An 18,629-nucleotide genomic window follows, 5' to 3' on the forward strand; every position below is an offset into this window, starting at 1 on the left:
AATGCCATGATTTTATTCTCTTTCAATGCTGAATAATGTTCCATTGTGTATATATACCACATTTTCTTTATCCATTCATCTACTGAAGGGCATCTAGGTTGGTTCCACAGTTTAGCTATTGTAAATTGTGCTGCTATAAACATAATATTTGGCTGTGTCCCTGTAGTATGCTATTTTTAGGTCCTTTGGGTATAGACTGAGGAGTGGGATAGCTGGGTCAAATGGTGGTTCCATTCCAAGTTTTCCAAGGAATCTCCATACTGCTTTTCATATTGGCTGCACCAATTTGCAGCTCCACTAGTAATGTCTGAGTATGCCTTTTTCCCCTCATCCTCACCAACACTTACTGTTGTTTATATTCTTAATAGCTGCCATTCTGACTGGAGTGAGATGAAATCTTAGTTTTGACTTGCATTTCTCTAATTGCTAGAGATGTTGAACATTTTTTCATATATTTGTTGATTGATTGTATATCTTCTTCTGAGAAGTGTCTGTTCAGTTCCTTAGCCCATTTACTGATTGGGTTATTTGTTTTTTTGGTGCTTAGCTTTTTGAGTTCTTTTTATACCCTAGAGATTAGTGGCCTATCTGACGTGTATGTGGTAAGAATTTTGTTCCCAATTAGTAGGCTCTTTATTCACCTCATTGATTGTTTCTTTTGCTGAAAGAAGCTTTTTAATTTGAATCCATCCCATTTATTGATTCTTGATATTAATTTTTGTGCTATACGAGTCTTATTAAGGAAGTTGGGGCCTAATCTGACATCATGGAGATTTGGGCCTACTTTTTCTTCTAATAGATGTAGTGTCTCTGGTTTAATTCCTAGGTCCTTGGTCCATTTTGAGTTGAGTTTTATGCATTGTGAGAGATAGGGGTTTAATTTCATTTTATTGCATATGGATTTCCAATTTTCCCAGCTCCATTTGTTGAAGAGATTATCTTTTCTCCAATGTATGTTTTTGGCGCCTTTGTAAAACATAAGATAAACATAGTTATGTGGGTTTGTCTCTGTGTACTCTATCTGAACCACTATTTTGGTGCCAATACCCTGTTGTTTTTGTTACTATTGCTCTATAATATAGTTTAAGGTCTAGTATAGTAATGCCATCTACTTCACTCTTCTTGCTAAGGATTGCTTTAGCTATTCTGGGTCTCTTATTTTTCCAGATGAATTTCATGACTACCTTTTCTATTTCTATCTGGAATGTCATTGGGAATTTGATTGTAATTTCATTAACTCTGTATAGTGCTTTTGATAGTTTAGTCATTTTTATAATATTAATTCTTTTTAAGAACAAGAGAGATATTTCCATCTTCTAATTTCTTTCTTTATCTTTCTGTAGTTTTTGTTATAGAGTTCTTTCGCCTCTTTCATTAAGTTGATCCCCAAGGTTTTTTTTTTTTTTTTGGATGCTATTATAAATGGTATAGTTTTCCATGTTTCCATTTTAGAGGATTTGTCACTGATACACAGAAATGCCTTTAATTTATGGGTGTTGACTTTTGTATCCTGTTACTTTGCTGATTTCATTTACTAGTTCTAGAAGTTTTCTGGTGGAATTTTTTGGGTTTTCTAGGTATAGAATCATATCGTTGGCAAATAGTGCCAATTTGAGTTCTTCTTTACCTATCTGTATAGGTATATATAGAAATTAAAGAATTTCTCTCAACTCTCTAATTGCTCTAGCCAGTGTTTCAAGAACTATGTTAAATAGAAGTGGTGAAAGAGGGCATCCCTGTCTTATTCCAGTTTTTAAAGCAAATGCTTTCAATTTTTTTATAATGAAAATGTGCAGCATACAGAATAAGAATAGAATCTTAAAAGCCGCAAGAGAGAGGAATCAGATCACATATAGAGGGAGATCAATTTGTATCTCAGCAGGAGATCACGGAACAACATATACCAAGCTCTGAAAGAAAATGGATGCCAAGAATTTTATTCTAGTAAAATTAAGCTTTAGATTTGATGATGAAATAAAAACCTTCCATGATAAACCACGAAAGTTAATAGAATTTACAACTAGAAAGGCTGCAGTACAGAACATCCTTGGCAAAATATTCCACTTTCCTCTTCTTGAAGAACAGTACATTCACAGGCAAATAGTTTTATTTCCTCTCCTGTCAAACCCAGGAAGCCCAAGAGTCTTCCTTAATTTCATGCAACATCATATCCTTTAGTTCAAACTGTCAGTGTATCTGCTTATATTATCCTATAAACTCTTTATCACATGATAAAGAGCCTTGGTATTATCATCAAAACATGCTTTCTCAATTTTAATAAAACAAATAGGCTAAGATTTTTATAAATTGCCTTTGGGTTTAACAATTCCTTTTCCAATTAATTTCTCTGCTTTCACATTTCCTCCAGTCTGGAGGAATCATGCTGCTCCTTCAACATCACTTTCCTTTAGAAAGCTCTTCAGCCAAATATCCAGTTTCATCATATGCAAGTTTTATGTTTCATAAAACAAGAGAACATAGTTCAGCTAAGTTCTATGCTACCTTACAACAAGGATTATCTTTTCTCTATTTTCTAATAACATGTTCCTCATTTACATTGAGATCTTATCAGAATTAACTTTAGAAACTAACCTTGCATTTGCAAATCAACTAAGTAAAAACAAATCTAAAAATTCCACAAAAGCATATTTTCTTTTGAAAAATTTCCTTTGAAATATACTATATCTGATAAAAGACCACATTTTTATGTAACCAAGCCATATCAAAAAGCCTTCACTAGACCTTAGAAGATGGAAAAACCTCCCATGTTCTTGGATAGGCAGAAATTATACTGTCAAAATGGCCATACTACAAAAAGCTCTATAAACTTATAATGCAATTCCCACCAAAATGCCAATGACATTCTTCACAGAATGTCACATAAAGCAGTTATGAAACTCATTTGGAAAAATAAAAGACTCACAATAGCCAAAGCAATTCTTATCAAGAAAAGCGAAGCAGTAGGCATCATAATACCAGACCTCAAATTATCCTACAGAGCTATAATAACAAAAGAAGCATGGTACTGGCACCAAGACAGGCATGAAGACCTACAGAAGACACAGAGACAAACCCACATAAATACAGTTATCTGCTACTAGACAAAGGTTTCAAAAACATACATTGGAGAAAAGAGAGCCTCTTAACAAATGGTTCTGGGGAAATTGGAAATCCATATGTACTAGAATGAAAATTAACCCTATCTCTCAACCTGCACAACAATCAACTCAAAGTGGATCAAAGACTTGGGAATTAGACTAGAAACTCTGTAACTACTAGAATAAAATGCAGGCCCAACACTCCAACAGGTCAGCTCAGGAACTGACTTCTAAAGACTCCTTTAGAAGTGCAAGAAGTAAAATGAAAAAAAATCAGTCATCAAACTAAAAGGCTTCTCCACAGCAAAGGAAACAAGAGCATGAAGAGAGAACCTACAGAATGGGAGACAATCTCTGCCACCTGCTCCCAGATAGGATATTAATATGCAAGTTTTACAAAGAACTCAAAAAACTGAACATCAAAAAAACCAAATAACCCAATCAATATATGGGCAAAGGAAATAAACAGATATTTCTCAAAAGAAGAAATATAAATGGTCACCAAATATATGAAAAAATTTTTCAACATCTCTAGCAACTAGAGAAATGCAAATTAAAACTACTTTTGAGATTTCATTTCACTCAGGTCAGAATGGCAAGAATACAAGTAATAATAAATGTTAGTAAGGATGTGTGGGTTTACTCATACATTGTTGGTAGGACTGCAAATTAGTGCAATCACTCTGAAAACCAGTGTGGAGATTCTTTAGAAAACTAGGAATGGAACCACCAAAAGACCCAGTTATCCCACTCCTCAGTATAAATTCAAAAGATTTAAAATTAGCACATTATAGTAACACAGCCACATCAATGTTTACAGCAGCACAATCCACAATAGCTAAGCTATGTAGCCAACCTAGGTGCCCTTCAACAAATGAATGAATACAGAAAATGTGGTATATATACACAATAGAGTATTAGCCATAAAGAATAACTTTATGGCATATGCCAGTAAATGGATGTAACTGGAGATTATCATACTAAGTGAAATTAGCCAGTCCCCAGAAGTGAAAGGTGGAATGTTTTCTGATATGAGAAAGCTAATTCAAAACAAAGGGAGGGGAATTAAAAAAAAAAAAAAAAGAATGTAAGATCAGTAGAGTAGACAAAGGGGAATGAAGACAAGGGAGCGAGAATGGGATAGGGAAAGGCAGTGGAGTGATTCTAACTTAACTTTCCTATGTATATAAATACATGAATATACCACAGTGAATCTCATCATCATGTGCATCCACAAGAAACTAATCAATAAAAATATATAAGTACATAGCAGAAAGATCCGTAGAGTAGGGGGAAGGGAACAGGGAGATGAAGGATGGGAGGGAAAAGAGAAGTACTGGGAACTGAATTAGAAAAAATTATATTCCATGTTTTTATAATTATGTCAAAATGAATCATATTTTCATGTATTTCTAATTTTTTCATGTATTTCTATTAAGAGCCAATAATTTTTTTAAAAAAGGAACTCCTCAAAGGATTGTGGTATACAGACAAGTTTGAGAATCACTGTAATAAATGAATAATACCATTCTTTTCAAGAAAAAAAAAAAGGCTTCACTAAAGAAATTTCAAATGTGAAGTCAATGACAAATGATATGAGGAGAAATTTTAAAAGAAGAGGTGAAGCACTAGACTTTGCTATTTAAGACAGAATAATCATGGATGACTTCTCTGGAGACAAGACATTTAAATGGTTGTCTGAATGAAATGACAAGTAGGCCTTGTGACAGAACACTGCAAACACAGGGGACTGCAATGGCCTAAGATGGGAATGAACTTTGTGTGTCTGAGGAACAAACAGCAAAGGCTGGGTGATATGTGGTGAGGGCTGAATGAGTGACAGAGAATGTTGAAAACAGAGATCAGAGCAATAGTTGTATTGCTTTTTTTTTTTAAATAAAAATTCAAATTGTTTATAAATGCTTTTTTTTTCTTTCTATTTTTCTTTCTGCCATACTGGGGACCAAACCTAGGATCTTTCACACACTAGGCAAGTGCTCTACCACTAAGCTACATCTCTAGCCCTTTTAATTTTAAGACAGGGTCTTACTAAATTTTCCGAGATGCCTTCAAATTTGCAGTTCTCTGGTCTCCGCCTCCCACATAGCTGCGATTAAAGGTGTGAGCCACCATGCCCTTTTTTAGTTGTATTTTGAAAACGAATGCCATCAGAAGAATATATAAAAGGCAGAGTTCATATTAATGTTTACAACCAGTTAGTCAATGTGATTTAGAGAAACTGGTAATCATCATGGAAAAGTTGTCTCACAAGCCACTTTGGTTTTTGAACAGTGGCTGCTGATTCGTAAGAGTTTCCCAGTGTTTTTATTTAAAGTCTTTTAAGTCAATAATGCCATTCATCAAAGCTGCTAATATTTCTTGTATTGCATGTTGATACCTACTTTATTTTCACTTACTTGACCCTCATTTTCAAAAAGATACTAAAAATTAATTCAAATCTGTTTTCTTTCCTCTAGTCTTTTAGTGAAATCTAAAACTCTATTGAAAGGAACATTCAGCTATGTATGGTGTCGCACCTCTATAATCCCAGTTGCTTGGGAAGCCGGGGTAGGAGGCCCATGAGTTCAAAGCCAGCCTCAGCAATTTAGTGAGGCTCTAAGAAACTTGGTGAGATCCTGTCTCAGAAAAAAAGAAATGAAAAAGGAAGGAAGAAAAGGCTAGGGATATAGTTCAGTGGTTAAGCACCCCTGGATTCAATCCCTGGTTCCAAGAAAAAAAAAAAAAGCATTCATTTATTTAAAGAAGCTTCTCATATTACAATACGAAAATCTTGCAAACTTATTTTTTCTTTGAATTTACATTTCATATATAATTTTGGCTTTAAAATGAATATACTTATTTTAATTTAAAAAAAGGATTAAAGCTTCTAAGTTTCATAAGAAGAATCTTCATGTAAGGGAAATAATATTACTTCCTTATCTATATACTTACAGATAGAAGAAATAGCAAGGTTTTGTTTGGTGAAAACATTTTTATAATGAATAAGCCATTACATTCAATTTGAAGAATTACAATATGAGAGATACTGACCTCAGGAGATAGTACAGAATAAGCCTGTGGTGGTTTTTCTAGTGAGACTGGTAGGCAAAACTGGCCAGTCTTCAACCGTCCATTCTGAAGCATTGGTATCCACTTTTAAATGAAAAGTAAACAATTTAAATGTGTTTGTTATAAAAATAATTACTGTCCTAAGAACTTGGTATTAGCTAAATTTATCTCTTATTACCAAACATAAGGCAGTTTAATTATATAAGTAATAATCACATGTTTTCATAATTTCTCTAAAGGCAATAAATACAGTTATCTGCTACTAGACAAATCTAATGACATTTTATCAAGGAGGATCCTCAAAACATTACTACTAACCATTCAATGTATAATATAGGGGGTTCTTATTTACCTAAGGAAAAGTTAATCCCTAAAAAAGGATATGAAGTGAATCAATTTTAAAACTGTGATAAGTTTCAAAGTGAATAATGAAAAACTAATCAGCCTATGAATGCTGATAACCAAACTAAAAGTATAAATGCAAATTTATTTTCTTACAATTCACAAAATTCATGTCACCAATGCAAGAAACAAAAATAATAAATCAAATGTTGGTTTCCTCTTCTGGGTGGAAACATGATTTTTCTGACAAAATTATATTATAGCACATGATCTGAGTTTTACCTTGTATTTCAAAGATTTCTGAAAATTATTCAAGAGTTTTAATTTCTTTTGTAAGAGTTTATTTTATTAATTTTACATTCAAACCATTCTCTCCTTATATTGCACTGTTGGGTAAACACTCAATGTTCAGGATCAACATCTATATGTTTATGCAAGTTAATCAATTTATTGATTCATTTATCGCACTAATGAGTATTATCTTGTTATGATGATTGTCTTACAAATGCAACTTATAACTGTATGGAATCAGGGAATATTCAAATAATAAGAAACATCAATTATTATCTTAAGTATCATAAGTATTTTAAGAGCTAAATATTTAATAAAAAGGACTTACTGTATATCCAACTGGGGTTTCAAGAGGAGTATTCTGTTTTTGTTGACAACTAACATGATAGAAAGTAAAAAGCAAGTGATGATGATCAGTTAAAGTAGCAGGAAGTTTAACCTTGACTTCTTCATGAAAATCAGGAGACCTTCATACAAAAGAATAAAAACAAAAATCAGTAATCAGTAATTTGCCCAAAATAATTATTGCATTTGTATATTTGAGCAATTTTAAATTAATTTTATTATTCATGCTTTATTTTTCCTCTAATCCAAAATATTTTTCTTTATTTCCAAACTCCAAATGATCAAATTCTATTTCTAGATGAGAGAGCTATCACTATTTCTAAAATTTCTCATCCCATTTTTATTAGTGGGTGAGTAATCCTACTGCTCAAAAATTCATTAATTATTACCACCTTGATACTGAGACCTATACTGCATTGGAATCTGTATGTAAAAAGAGATTTACATAGAGCTTTCTATATTTACGAATCTATTCTGACACACAGAGAAAAAATAATATGAGCTTTATAAGTGTGTATTTTAAAACCATTCCATAGAAAAACATTTTTTCTTTTGTAGGAGTACCGTTTTATATTAAGACTAATTTGTATCATCTTAAAAAAAAGAAAGAAATAAAAAGATATCTCTAAAGATACCCTAATATGAAGATAAACTCTCTGTGGAATGTCTTATATCAATTATTCTACTGTTAACAAAATAAAAAATATTACCAAAACATGGACTAGAATTGACTTAAATAAAAACAACAGCAAGAACAAAAAGATAAAATCAGGGAATGTTCAAAAATTAAGTTTGTCCCACAGTTTAGAAGTGCTCCTACATACTACAAGAATACAATAAATATCATGTTTCATCAAACATGTTTCATTATATTTTGTCTCAACATCCACAGAGATGGGGCATTTTTAAAGGAAAGCATGGTTGTTATTCATGATATCCATTTAAAAGGGATAGAACCTTAGCATCCCAACCTTCCATACTAAAATTTATATTTATGAAAATGCAACTAAACCATACATCTCCACCCATCTTTAAAATAAAGGCTGTCCCACCAATTATAGTTTTTTGTTTTTTTTTCTCATAGGCTAATTAGTCAAACATCCTTCCCTCTCAAATAAGCCTCAAAAACAAGTTAATAGGTATGGATTTGGCCACAAAAATACTAAGAGGATCTAGGCTTTAAATAATACTAATAAGAAAGAGCTGATGATGCTAGCCATCTGAGAACTTAATGACTTTGGAGGGGGAAAAAAGGGCTATAAATCCTATTATTAATCTCACCAATTATCACTGAATTATGAAAAAGTTGAATTTATGAGCAATGTCAGACGGTACTGCCATTTTAATTCCACTAAAGCTGAGAGCAAAATAATAATAATAATAATAACAACAACAACAACAACAACCTAGACGAAACAGAAATTTTAAAAAATTACTACCTTCTTTATCAATATCTTTCCTAGAATTGAGTGTTATGGTTCATTTTTTCCTGAATTCACATTACATGAAGGCTTCTGTGAAAAATTAAGTTATCTACAAGAATTACTCATTCAATGGGTAGGTTTAATTTGTCTGACTTTAGGCTAAACACTGTTACTTCTGCGGTGGTCTTAAAGATAAATATAAACAAACAATTACCCTCAAAAAGTGTTTAATTTAGTAGGAATATAAATAAGACCCAGATATCAATAGCTATGCTATAAAACAGGGGTTGGCAAACCGTGGTTCAAGGGCCAAATCCAGTCCCCTGCTTAGTTATATACAGCCTGCAAATTAAGAATGGTTTTTACGTTTTTAAATGGTTAAAAAAAAATCAAAAGATAATATATTTCATGACACCTGAAAGTTATATGAAATTCAAATTTCAGTGTCCATAAATAAAGCTTTGGAACATAGTCACATTGATTTATTTGCAACTTTAGTGTCTATTGTTGCTTTTGTGCTACACTGGCAGAGTTCAATGGGTGCAGGAGAGGGCTTACGGGCCCAGACCTAAAACATATACTATCTATGACCTGGGGATGCAGCTTAGTGGTAGAATACTTGCCCAGCATAAGTAAAGTCCTTTACCCAGTTCAATCCCCAGCACTGGGGAAACAGAAAAGGAAGAAAGAAGAAAATGTTTGCCAACTCTTGGTATAGAGTATGCAGGGTTAAGCACTTTAAGAACAGAGAAGAACAGATTACTTCAAGTGTGAGATCAGGGGATTACCTACCATTGAGGAGATGTTATTTGAGATAGGCAATACAGAATGAGTAGGAGTTCAATAAACACAAGGAATTGTCACCATAACAGAAAAGAAGATCCAAGAGAGGACCAGAAACAGGACAACACAAGACATCTGCTAAGGAAGCAGAAAGATCATCAAGACCTAGAGAGCATTGGCTATTAGGGAATAAAAGAAGGAAGGCAAAGCTGTTTTAAATTTTGAGCTGGACCAACTGGAAAAATGGTGGTACCATGAACAAAAACATAACATTAGAGATGGAATCAGGGACAGATACATAGCAACTAAAAAGGCAGCAGAGCACCTTTTGAAATGAATATTTCCAGTAGGTTCATAAAAATACATACATGCGCCTCAGAAGGAGGGTTAGTACTAAAAATAAAGAGGTGGAAACAATCCATATAAACATTAAATTAGAAGTATTTTCATTGAATGTAACTCTGAGAGAAACAAATGAAATTATTGAGGAAGAGAATATACAGAGAAAAAGAGTTAAGAACAAAGCCTTAGTGTTTTGTGTAGAGTGCCTATACATATGGGATAAAGAATTATTATTACCAAAAGGAAAAAGAAAAAGAATGTTTTAAGAAGTAGAAGAAAACTGGCAAATAGCCATAAAATAAAAGTGAGAAAGAAAAAAAGTTGTAAGGAGAGCAAAGAAAACACTATACAACCACACTAAAGAAAGATGTGTTGTTACTGTTTTCAGTCAGGGAAACATATTTGAGAATAAGAGCCAAAGACAATAAAACAAACACTGATGATCCAAGAGAAGGAATAACTGATTGGAACTATTCTGGAAGAGGCTGGATGACCAGTGTTAGAGAACAGAGGTGGAACAATTCACATTGAGCAGGAAGTAGGCCACTACTACTTTTGAAATATAAGGAAAGGCAGAAGTGCATGGTAATAATTGGAGATGAAAAGTAGAGAAGTTATGAATCTCGAGTTGGATGGTTTTCATGAACATAATAAGAGGAACACAGAGAGTAAAGCAAAAAGAAAAGGAGGACCTAGAGGAAACTCCTGCAGCTACTCTTATGTGAGAGAGGTTAAAATAAAAAAACAAAAACAGTGACAATAAAATTATGAAAAAACAATGATTCAAAAGAAGATAAAATAAATTAATATAGCTCTATCACATGACACAATAACATCAATTTGCAATATCCTTGATTTGTGCAATTTTGTGATTTTTTTCCAACAGCATTCAATAATCCCCCCAAAAGAAAGCAGAAATTAAGGTTAACCAAAATTAGCAATTTCCCAAGGAAGTAAAATGGAAAGTTATTATATCAAAGGATTATTGCATGTTGAGAATACCAACAATTTTATAGTGGGCTTAAGCTTAGTGAAGAGTTAAATAAAAACTAGAAAGTGGTAGGGGAAAACAACAGGAATAGATCAAAGGATCAGAGACCATAATGACAATAATAGTATTGTAAAAATGCAAGGATCAGATAATTAGATAGAAAAGATGGTTTTTGTACAAAGTCTTATATTTGAGATGTCTCTGGAGAATGGCTGTGCATTTACAGACGAAAATCATAACTTTGATGTCAGCCTTAAATTTGGCAGTCAGCGCAGCACAGCATTTGGTAAACACACTAATGTGAGTGCTAACAATGCCACTGAGAAGTGAGTAACTTTGAAAGAAATATTTTAATTCAGTACCTGTTATGATATACTACGGCTGTATAGGCTTCCTTTGAAAATTCTGAACAGCTAGATTTACCAAAGATTACCTGTAACAAATAACAGCATGTTGAAACTTTGTTGTAATAAATGCTAGATGTTTCATATCTATGTAAGAATTTGTCTGATTTAATAACTTTGAGAAAATTGGGCAAAATTGGCCCAATGAAGAACAATGTGCCTACTGGCGTTCATTAAGCTTAATTGCTTAACTATAAATTTCTGTTCGATGATAGACCCATCTGACATTCAAACATTCAAAAAGTTTCTATCAATCATACTTCTATCTTCTGAGCAATAAGGTACATTTGTTTCCTCTTAAAGAAAGTGAAAACTTCATTATTAAACTGAATGTAGCATATTATTTGGAATTTATATAAGAAATATGATTCTAGAATGGAGGCATAGATCTACTATACAAATTGATGGCTTTTTCACTAAAACAGCAGAGTCATTCTGAAAGTCATATATAAATATTTATAAATGATATAAAAATCCCATTATTAGCTCAAGTTATGTATCCTTTGCTTCTAGTATACCCTGCAAGCTACTATACAATGGAGAAGCTCTGTTCTTATATTCTCACACATACGTTAAAAAAAAAAAAAACACACCACATTAAAAAAAATACACTATTACTTCTGGAGAAAGTTCAGAGAGAAAATAATTCAGCCTTATATATCTGCCTCTTGAATTCTAACAGGAATACTGTGTGGTTAATTAGGGCAGCTGATAACAGAAATGGCTTAATGATATCAAGGTCACAGCTATTATTTCTATGAGAGACAATTAGACATGCAATGTTACCTAGCCATAGATTAAAACTCTTAAGTCTGGCTAGCCAACTTTCATATGCATGAAAAGGAATGTGGACACATCAGTATACTTCCATCAACACAAACAGTAAAACAGTTCTACGTCCATTCCTATGTAAAAGGATTAACTGGCTATCACCCTTTATTAAAAGCGCATATGAGTAAGTATTCCTGCTTCTTTTTGTAACATTTTAAGCAGATCCTTTAATTTTACGGGTATATAAAAATAAAATAACTATGATTCTCCTAGCTCAGCTTTATTAATGAAATACCTTAGTATGTTTTTATAAAATGTTCCAAAGAAAGAACTGTGATGTTTATAATTTTAAAATACTGATATTATATAATCATAATATTTCTGAGGATCTATTTGAATAGTCCTTATTTAAAAAAAATAAGCAAGCACATACTCATGTGTATATACTCTTTCAAGCCAGTTACTCACATAAATACAAAAGCATTATACTTCAGATGATTAATAACACACAAGTAAAACAAATGCAGTATCTTTTATTCCTCAGAGAGGCTATCACTTTTCACAAAATAACTTATCTTTGTAACAAAAATGACATAAAGTGGAAGGTGTTCTTTTTTTTTTTTTTTGACCACTGAACGTGTATTTTTAATCATTCAGTACCATGGCCTGAGCATCAATTATTTACCAATCATTATGCTAGGCATTATTATACAGATATGAGTAAGACATGAAGACATGGCCCCTGCTTTCAAGGAGCTCACAGTATAATGGGTGAGATGAAGAAATAAACATATAATCAGAGTGATACAGCCTGTGAAAGGGAGAAGATGCTATGGTAGCACCAGAGAGGGAGGGTCTAACTGCCAATATAGGTGGGGTACAGTAGGGGCTCTGTAGAAAAGGCTAAAACAAGAAGAATTTGTTAGGCAAACAATAAAAACAGTTTATTGTGCATAATCTACATTACTTATGAACTCAAATTCATACAGCAATTTACATATAGGCTGATGAAGCAATTATTTTCACAGTCTAGTATCTTTTCATCAGTTATGATAGTACTTTCATTTCTTCAGTGGAAATGGAGAGCTAATAAAGTACGTAAAATGATAATTTCAAACCTCAAAAATAAATTCTACATTTAGTCAACAAATATTTATCCAGCATGTATTATATGCAATGATCTGAAATAGCTGCCATGGGAGAATACAAAGATGAATAATTTATGCTCACTGCTGTCAAGGTCATATAAAAATGCTGATAAAAAAAGGGACTAGGGAAGAAGAAAATGTATCTTTCCTACTAAGTGGAGACTCAAAAGAACCTGATTAAAAGACAGACAGGGCAGGATAAAATAAAATTCTTAACAATGCACCCATTCTCAGCTATGCATTTCATTTTTTTGCTTCTCAGAGGGTGAACATTAATCTATAGTCATAGCTGACTTCTATTCCGTGTTACCAAGTTCAGTTGAGCCAAAAATCTACTGTCATAGAACTTGCATCCATTAGTGTTCCCCAAATACTAAGTGACAATTTTGGCAGTCAAGAAACTTTCCAGTCTGGCCTCTGTCTACTATTTCTGGCTTAGCTAGCACTGCTCTGGCTCACTGGCAACTCCTGTACTTGGCACTGTCAGAGACAATCCTAGAACTGCTTTCCTTCCCCAACTCTCCAGACCCACTGCCATTAACATCATCAAGGCCTTTGGTTTTAATACAGAATTACCTTTCTTGTGCTTGTTACCTCAGTAAGGCATTCTCTCCCATCTCTGAACACCTAATCTTTGGAATCCCTATACCAATTTTCCAATGATTAGCAAAAATTGTCAATATTGGCTGCAAAATGTACACCTTGAGGAGATTTTAAAATATTGATAACTGGTTCAGATGCCTAGACTATGATTCAATTCAAGTGAGATTCAGCCTGGTTGCCAGTATATTTTTAAAAGTTCCCTAGATGAATCTAATATGCAGTCAAGACAGAAGTAATACCAGTGTTTCTCAACCAAGGCAGAAAGAGTTATATATATTAGAATTCCTGGGACGCATTTTCAAACTATAATACAACGTTATATACCACATCACCTCCCCCTCCTTTACCTGGCCTTTCACTCTAAAGGGGGTTGAGGAAAATCAGAACCACAAAGGCCAGAAGTAAAGCTGTCTGTATTTTGATAGAGTGCCCTCAGTGATACAAATCTGAGCCTCTTTGAAAAGCCACTATTTTTATGTATTTGTTTTATATTCTCTAGATTACAAACCTTATTCATCTTTGTATCTCTGGGAGTGCCTAGCATATTCAAGTCCTCAAAAAATAAGTTAGACTTTAAATAAATGCATTACTGTCTGTATAGAAAGTGATGCAACTAGAAAGCTGGTTTATAATATCATATTAATCTCCATTTTGGAACTGCCAACCAAGTGATACCAAAACATCTACTTGAATCATTTATGAATAATAGAAACAGTAAAGAACATTTCTTACCGGCATGGCATTGCTTGAATCTTCCCCATACATAAACTGGACTTTCACTGTTATATTTCTGGCAGAACCTTGACGATTGGCAAAATTAAGACTCTGAGGATATATGTAGAGAAGATTTCTGTGAAAGCAACGTTATAAATGATAGTGAATACATAACTAAAAACACTATGAATCACAAAAGAAACATGAAAATACTAAATTATTAATATTTGTAAGCCACTGGGCTAAAAAATTTCATGTATATTTTACTTGATCCTTAGAGCAATCATTCAAATCCACAGCATTCAAATATATCCTGATTTTGCAGATTAATTGAAACCCAGGTTAACCAATTTTTACACACAATTAGGTAAATGAAAAAGCTGGAATTAGAGTACAAGTCAGTCAGACTTCAAAACTCATTATCTTTCATCTACAAGAGGCTTTTGGGAAATAAATGAGAAGGGACTAACACTTTATTAAGACAAGACTATTATAATATTACCTGAGTACCTCTAAGCAAATATAAGTAGGATGGAATTTATAAATACAGTTTTTGTAGAAATGTGATTAAGGATTTAAGAGGTATGATATTTCACAGTATTGTTAAAAATATATTATAATATAGTGGGTATAACAGAATTAGGTAATTACTGAGGCAATTGTATTCTACCCTGCATTTATTTGACTTCTTGTCCTGTTCATGACTATGCATTTTAATAGTACCTGCTGCTGTCAACATAAAGTAGAGAAATAATTCAAGATACTAAAAGAAAGAGCTAAGCTTAAAAAAAAAAGAGAGAGAGAGAGAGAGAGAGTGAGTTACTTTACCTGAAGACTAGTGTTAAGTGCTAAAAAATAAGACTTCAAGAATAATAAAACCCTACTAATCAACTGCTGGGGCAATGAATATAGGTCTAAATTTTCTGGAGGGTGGTAGGGCAATATAGAAATTTTAAATGGATCTTTGACTCAATGAACCCACCTCTATCCCAAACTATGCACGTGTATAAAGGGGTACCTTGAAAGTAATTCATTATAACATTTTTCATAATTATAAATAATTATATTGAAACATAATGTTTATTAGTATATTAAACATCCCTAATCTAAAAATCCAAAATCCAGATCTGATACTTTTGAGCACTGACATGATGCCATAAGTCTGATGGTTCAATGTACAAAAATTTGTTTCATGCATAAAATTATGTAAAATATTATATAAAATTACCTTCTGGCTATGTGTATAAGGTATGTATTAAACATAGATGAATTTCATGTTTAGACTTGGGTTCCATCCCCTAACATATTTCATTATGTACATGTAAATATTCCAAAATTTTTTTAAAAATTAAAATCTGAAATACTTCTGATGATAAGCATTTCAGATAAAGGATCCTCAATTTGTACTGAACTGGCTGATTAAGCTAAGATAAATCAATAAGAAGGTATACTATGGAGTCTCCAGAATGATGATATGTACCAGTATTAATCAATGTGGAAAGAAATACCTACTGTGATGGAGATCCCAAAGTAGGATATATAGTGACATTACTGTATTTATGGAAAATTCTCTGTGGGCATCTGTGTGTGATGTGGCAGGGGAGGGAAAGGAAGAAAGAGAAAATGAATAAAATTATTTCTAAAAAAATAATAATGATGACTTTAGTTTCTTTTTAGTTAACAGTGATGGCCTAAGTTTATTTTTTATACTTTTCCATTTTATTTAAATTATTACAGTGAAAATACATGACCTTTGCAATTAAAAAGGCAATAAAGCAATTTTAATGATGGAGGATGGAACTGCCTTTGACAAGGAGCATACACTCTAGAAGTACGAAAGATTAAGAAGAGTCAGTTGTACTCAAAACAATCAAAAGTCTACGTCAAGAGCTGTCCATGGGTTACATGTGGGTCACCACACATGGAGCCTAGTTGGAGAAACATCTGGTGTCTGGGAATGGCCAGTGGACATTTTCTCTGGTCAACTGCCCAGGGACAATGAATTTCTATCCTGCTCTACAGTGGCCCTCACATCATCTGAGATGGGTATGACCTGCCAAGATCAATTAACCTGCTGACTGCAAGACATCATGAAGCAAAACTCCGCCCTTGAAACCTTATCCCTCCCTTTGATGTACTCCCTTAAATAAACCACTGGAACCATCTTTTCTTTGTCTAGTTCCAGCACCCATGTGGACTAGACATATCAGGGGCTTCACTATTGTAAATATATTTCTGACTATTCTTGTTTTGTTATTCACTAATTATTTGAGACTTTTAGTTTTAGGTTGGCTTATATCCTCCTGGGCAATGACACGCTAGCCCCGTGAAGTGTAAAAGGCAAATATGAAAATATTATGACTGGTCAGTCTGCTAATCAAAAAAATCTAGAGATCAAAAATGATCATGAGGGGCTGAGGATATAGCTCAGCTGGTAGAACCTCACATGTACAAGGCCATGAATTCAATCCCCAGCACTCCCCCCCACCACCACCATACACACACACAAAGATGATTATGACTAAAAACTAAAGTCATCAAATAAAATCTGTACACGGAATATCTGACTTCCCAACAAATGTCATAATAATTGGGCACTAGTAAAGTAAAGTAAGATTAAGAGGCCATTCCCTAGTTTTGAGGAACATACAGCCCAATGGGACAAAACTGCCTATAAACAGACTATTTCAAAAAATTAGTGTTATGAGAGAGGTATTCAGAAGCTATAGGAGGATAAAATAAGTACTAACCTCTCTGAATAAAGCATATTGGTTTGTGTCATTTTTTTCTCCAGAACATAGATTTTAATGACTGCATCCCTTTATTGTTATTTACCATATTCTTAATTAAATCTAAAGCCTTGGTCTTATTTAGATTTAATTTTTTTAGCAAGATTACTTCATAAAGGATATCATGCTTTTTTCTACCAGAAAGAAATGCTTGGTTCTTTTTGTGTGTGCAATTAGTGAACAGTGATGATCAATGCCTAAATCCATTAATCCACTAAGGGTTGCTAAAAGGTAATTTTATCATTCCTTCTTTATTTAACAGCTGGGACACCTCTGTAAAGGGCACTTTCCCTCACTTACTATTTGCTTTGCCTGAGAGCCATTATATGACAGTCATGAATAAATGTTTGATTCTTTTCCATTATTTTCCAGTTTTCAAAGCAATAAGTGGGTATACTATAACCCTCTAAAAGGGATCAATCACTCTTAACAAAAAAAAAAAGCAACCTTTATTTACTTATAGATTAAGTTTCCTTAATGGGCTTCAATACATTCCAGTTATTATCCTTATGAATATTCAAAGTGTCCCACCTTTGGCAAATAAAAAACAACTGAAACTGATTGTAGACTTAGTTATAGTGATCTTTGAGATCTTCTTGCTCTTTCTAATGATAAGACAATCCAGGTTCTTCTTGTACATTTTCTTCACTGACCTGGAATCTGTCATTTCTCTAAGAAACTGTGGTTCTTTTAAGTAATAAACATTTTTTTTCAAACCACTTGAAGCATTCATTGTGGTTTAGTCATTTTTATTTTTAGGACATTTAAATACAAAAAGAAGAAAAATGTTTTTAACATTAAATAATTTCTGAGTCCATATTTATTTTATCAATTCAAATCAGGACTATAAAGTATGTACTTAATTGTGTTTTAAATATTTTTATTAGTTATAGATGGACACAATGCCTTCATTTTATTTATTTTTTATGTGGTGCTGAGAATCTAACCCAGTACCTCACACATGCGAGGCAAGTGCTTTACCACTGAGCCACAACCCCAGCCCTGTACTTAATATTTTTTATATTGCATCTACAATCTTTCCTATGCCAAGAATCATTTTCGAAGACATCAGTATGACAGAATTAGAATTATGTCACTTAATTTGTGTATTCCAAAGTTCTGTGGTCAGACAGGGTTAAGCCTGACAAAAACATGGACATGGTAGCCACAGTCTAGGAGGGAAACCAAATGATGTAGAAACCAAAGAAAGAAAAGAAGAACAAAACAGGTAATATCAAATGCTATTCAGAGGCCAGGCATGGTGGTGCATACCTGTAATGCCAGCGACTCAGGAAGCTGAGGCAGGAAGATTATGATTTCAAGGTTAGCCTCAGCAACTTTAGAGAGGCCCTAAGTAACTTAGTGAGATCTTGTCCCCAAAAAAGGCGGGGGGGGGGGGGGGGGGGGAGTGGGTGCTGGGGTCTTGGCTCAGTAGTAAAGCTCCCCTCAGTTCAATCCCCAGTATCAAAAAACCTAAAACAAAAAACAAATGCTACTCAGGGGCCAAATGAGATA

At 33.3% G+C, this 18,629-nt stretch overlaps 1 protein-coding gene across 1 annotated transcript in view; it reads right to left on the reverse strand.

Annotated features, from left to right (window-relative positions):
* Dock7 (dedicator of cytokinesis 7) overlaps positions 1–18,629 on the reverse strand; it is a 212,338-nt gene that overhangs the window by 99,109 nt on the left and 94,600 nt on the right. Inside the window, exons 15-18 of the mRNA XM_071617906.1 lie at positions 14,344–14,461; positions 11,048–11,118; positions 7,129–7,267; positions 6,150–6,251 (exon numbers count right to left, since the gene is read on the reverse strand). Coding sequence (XP_071474007.1) covers positions 6,150–6,251; positions 7,129–7,267; positions 11,048–11,118; positions 14,344–14,461 — 430 coding nt within the window. The remainder of the gene's footprint in view (positions 1–6,149; positions 6,252–7,128; positions 7,268–11,047; positions 11,119–14,343; positions 14,462–18,629) is intronic.

This window comes from Marmota flaviventris, chromosome 10 (assembly GCF_047511675.1).
Source record: "Marmota flaviventris isolate mMarFla1 chromosome 10, mMarFla1.hap1, whole genome shotgun sequence".
Classification (NCBI taxonomy): Eukaryota; Metazoa; Chordata; class Mammalia; order Rodentia; family Sciuridae; genus Marmota; species Marmota flaviventris.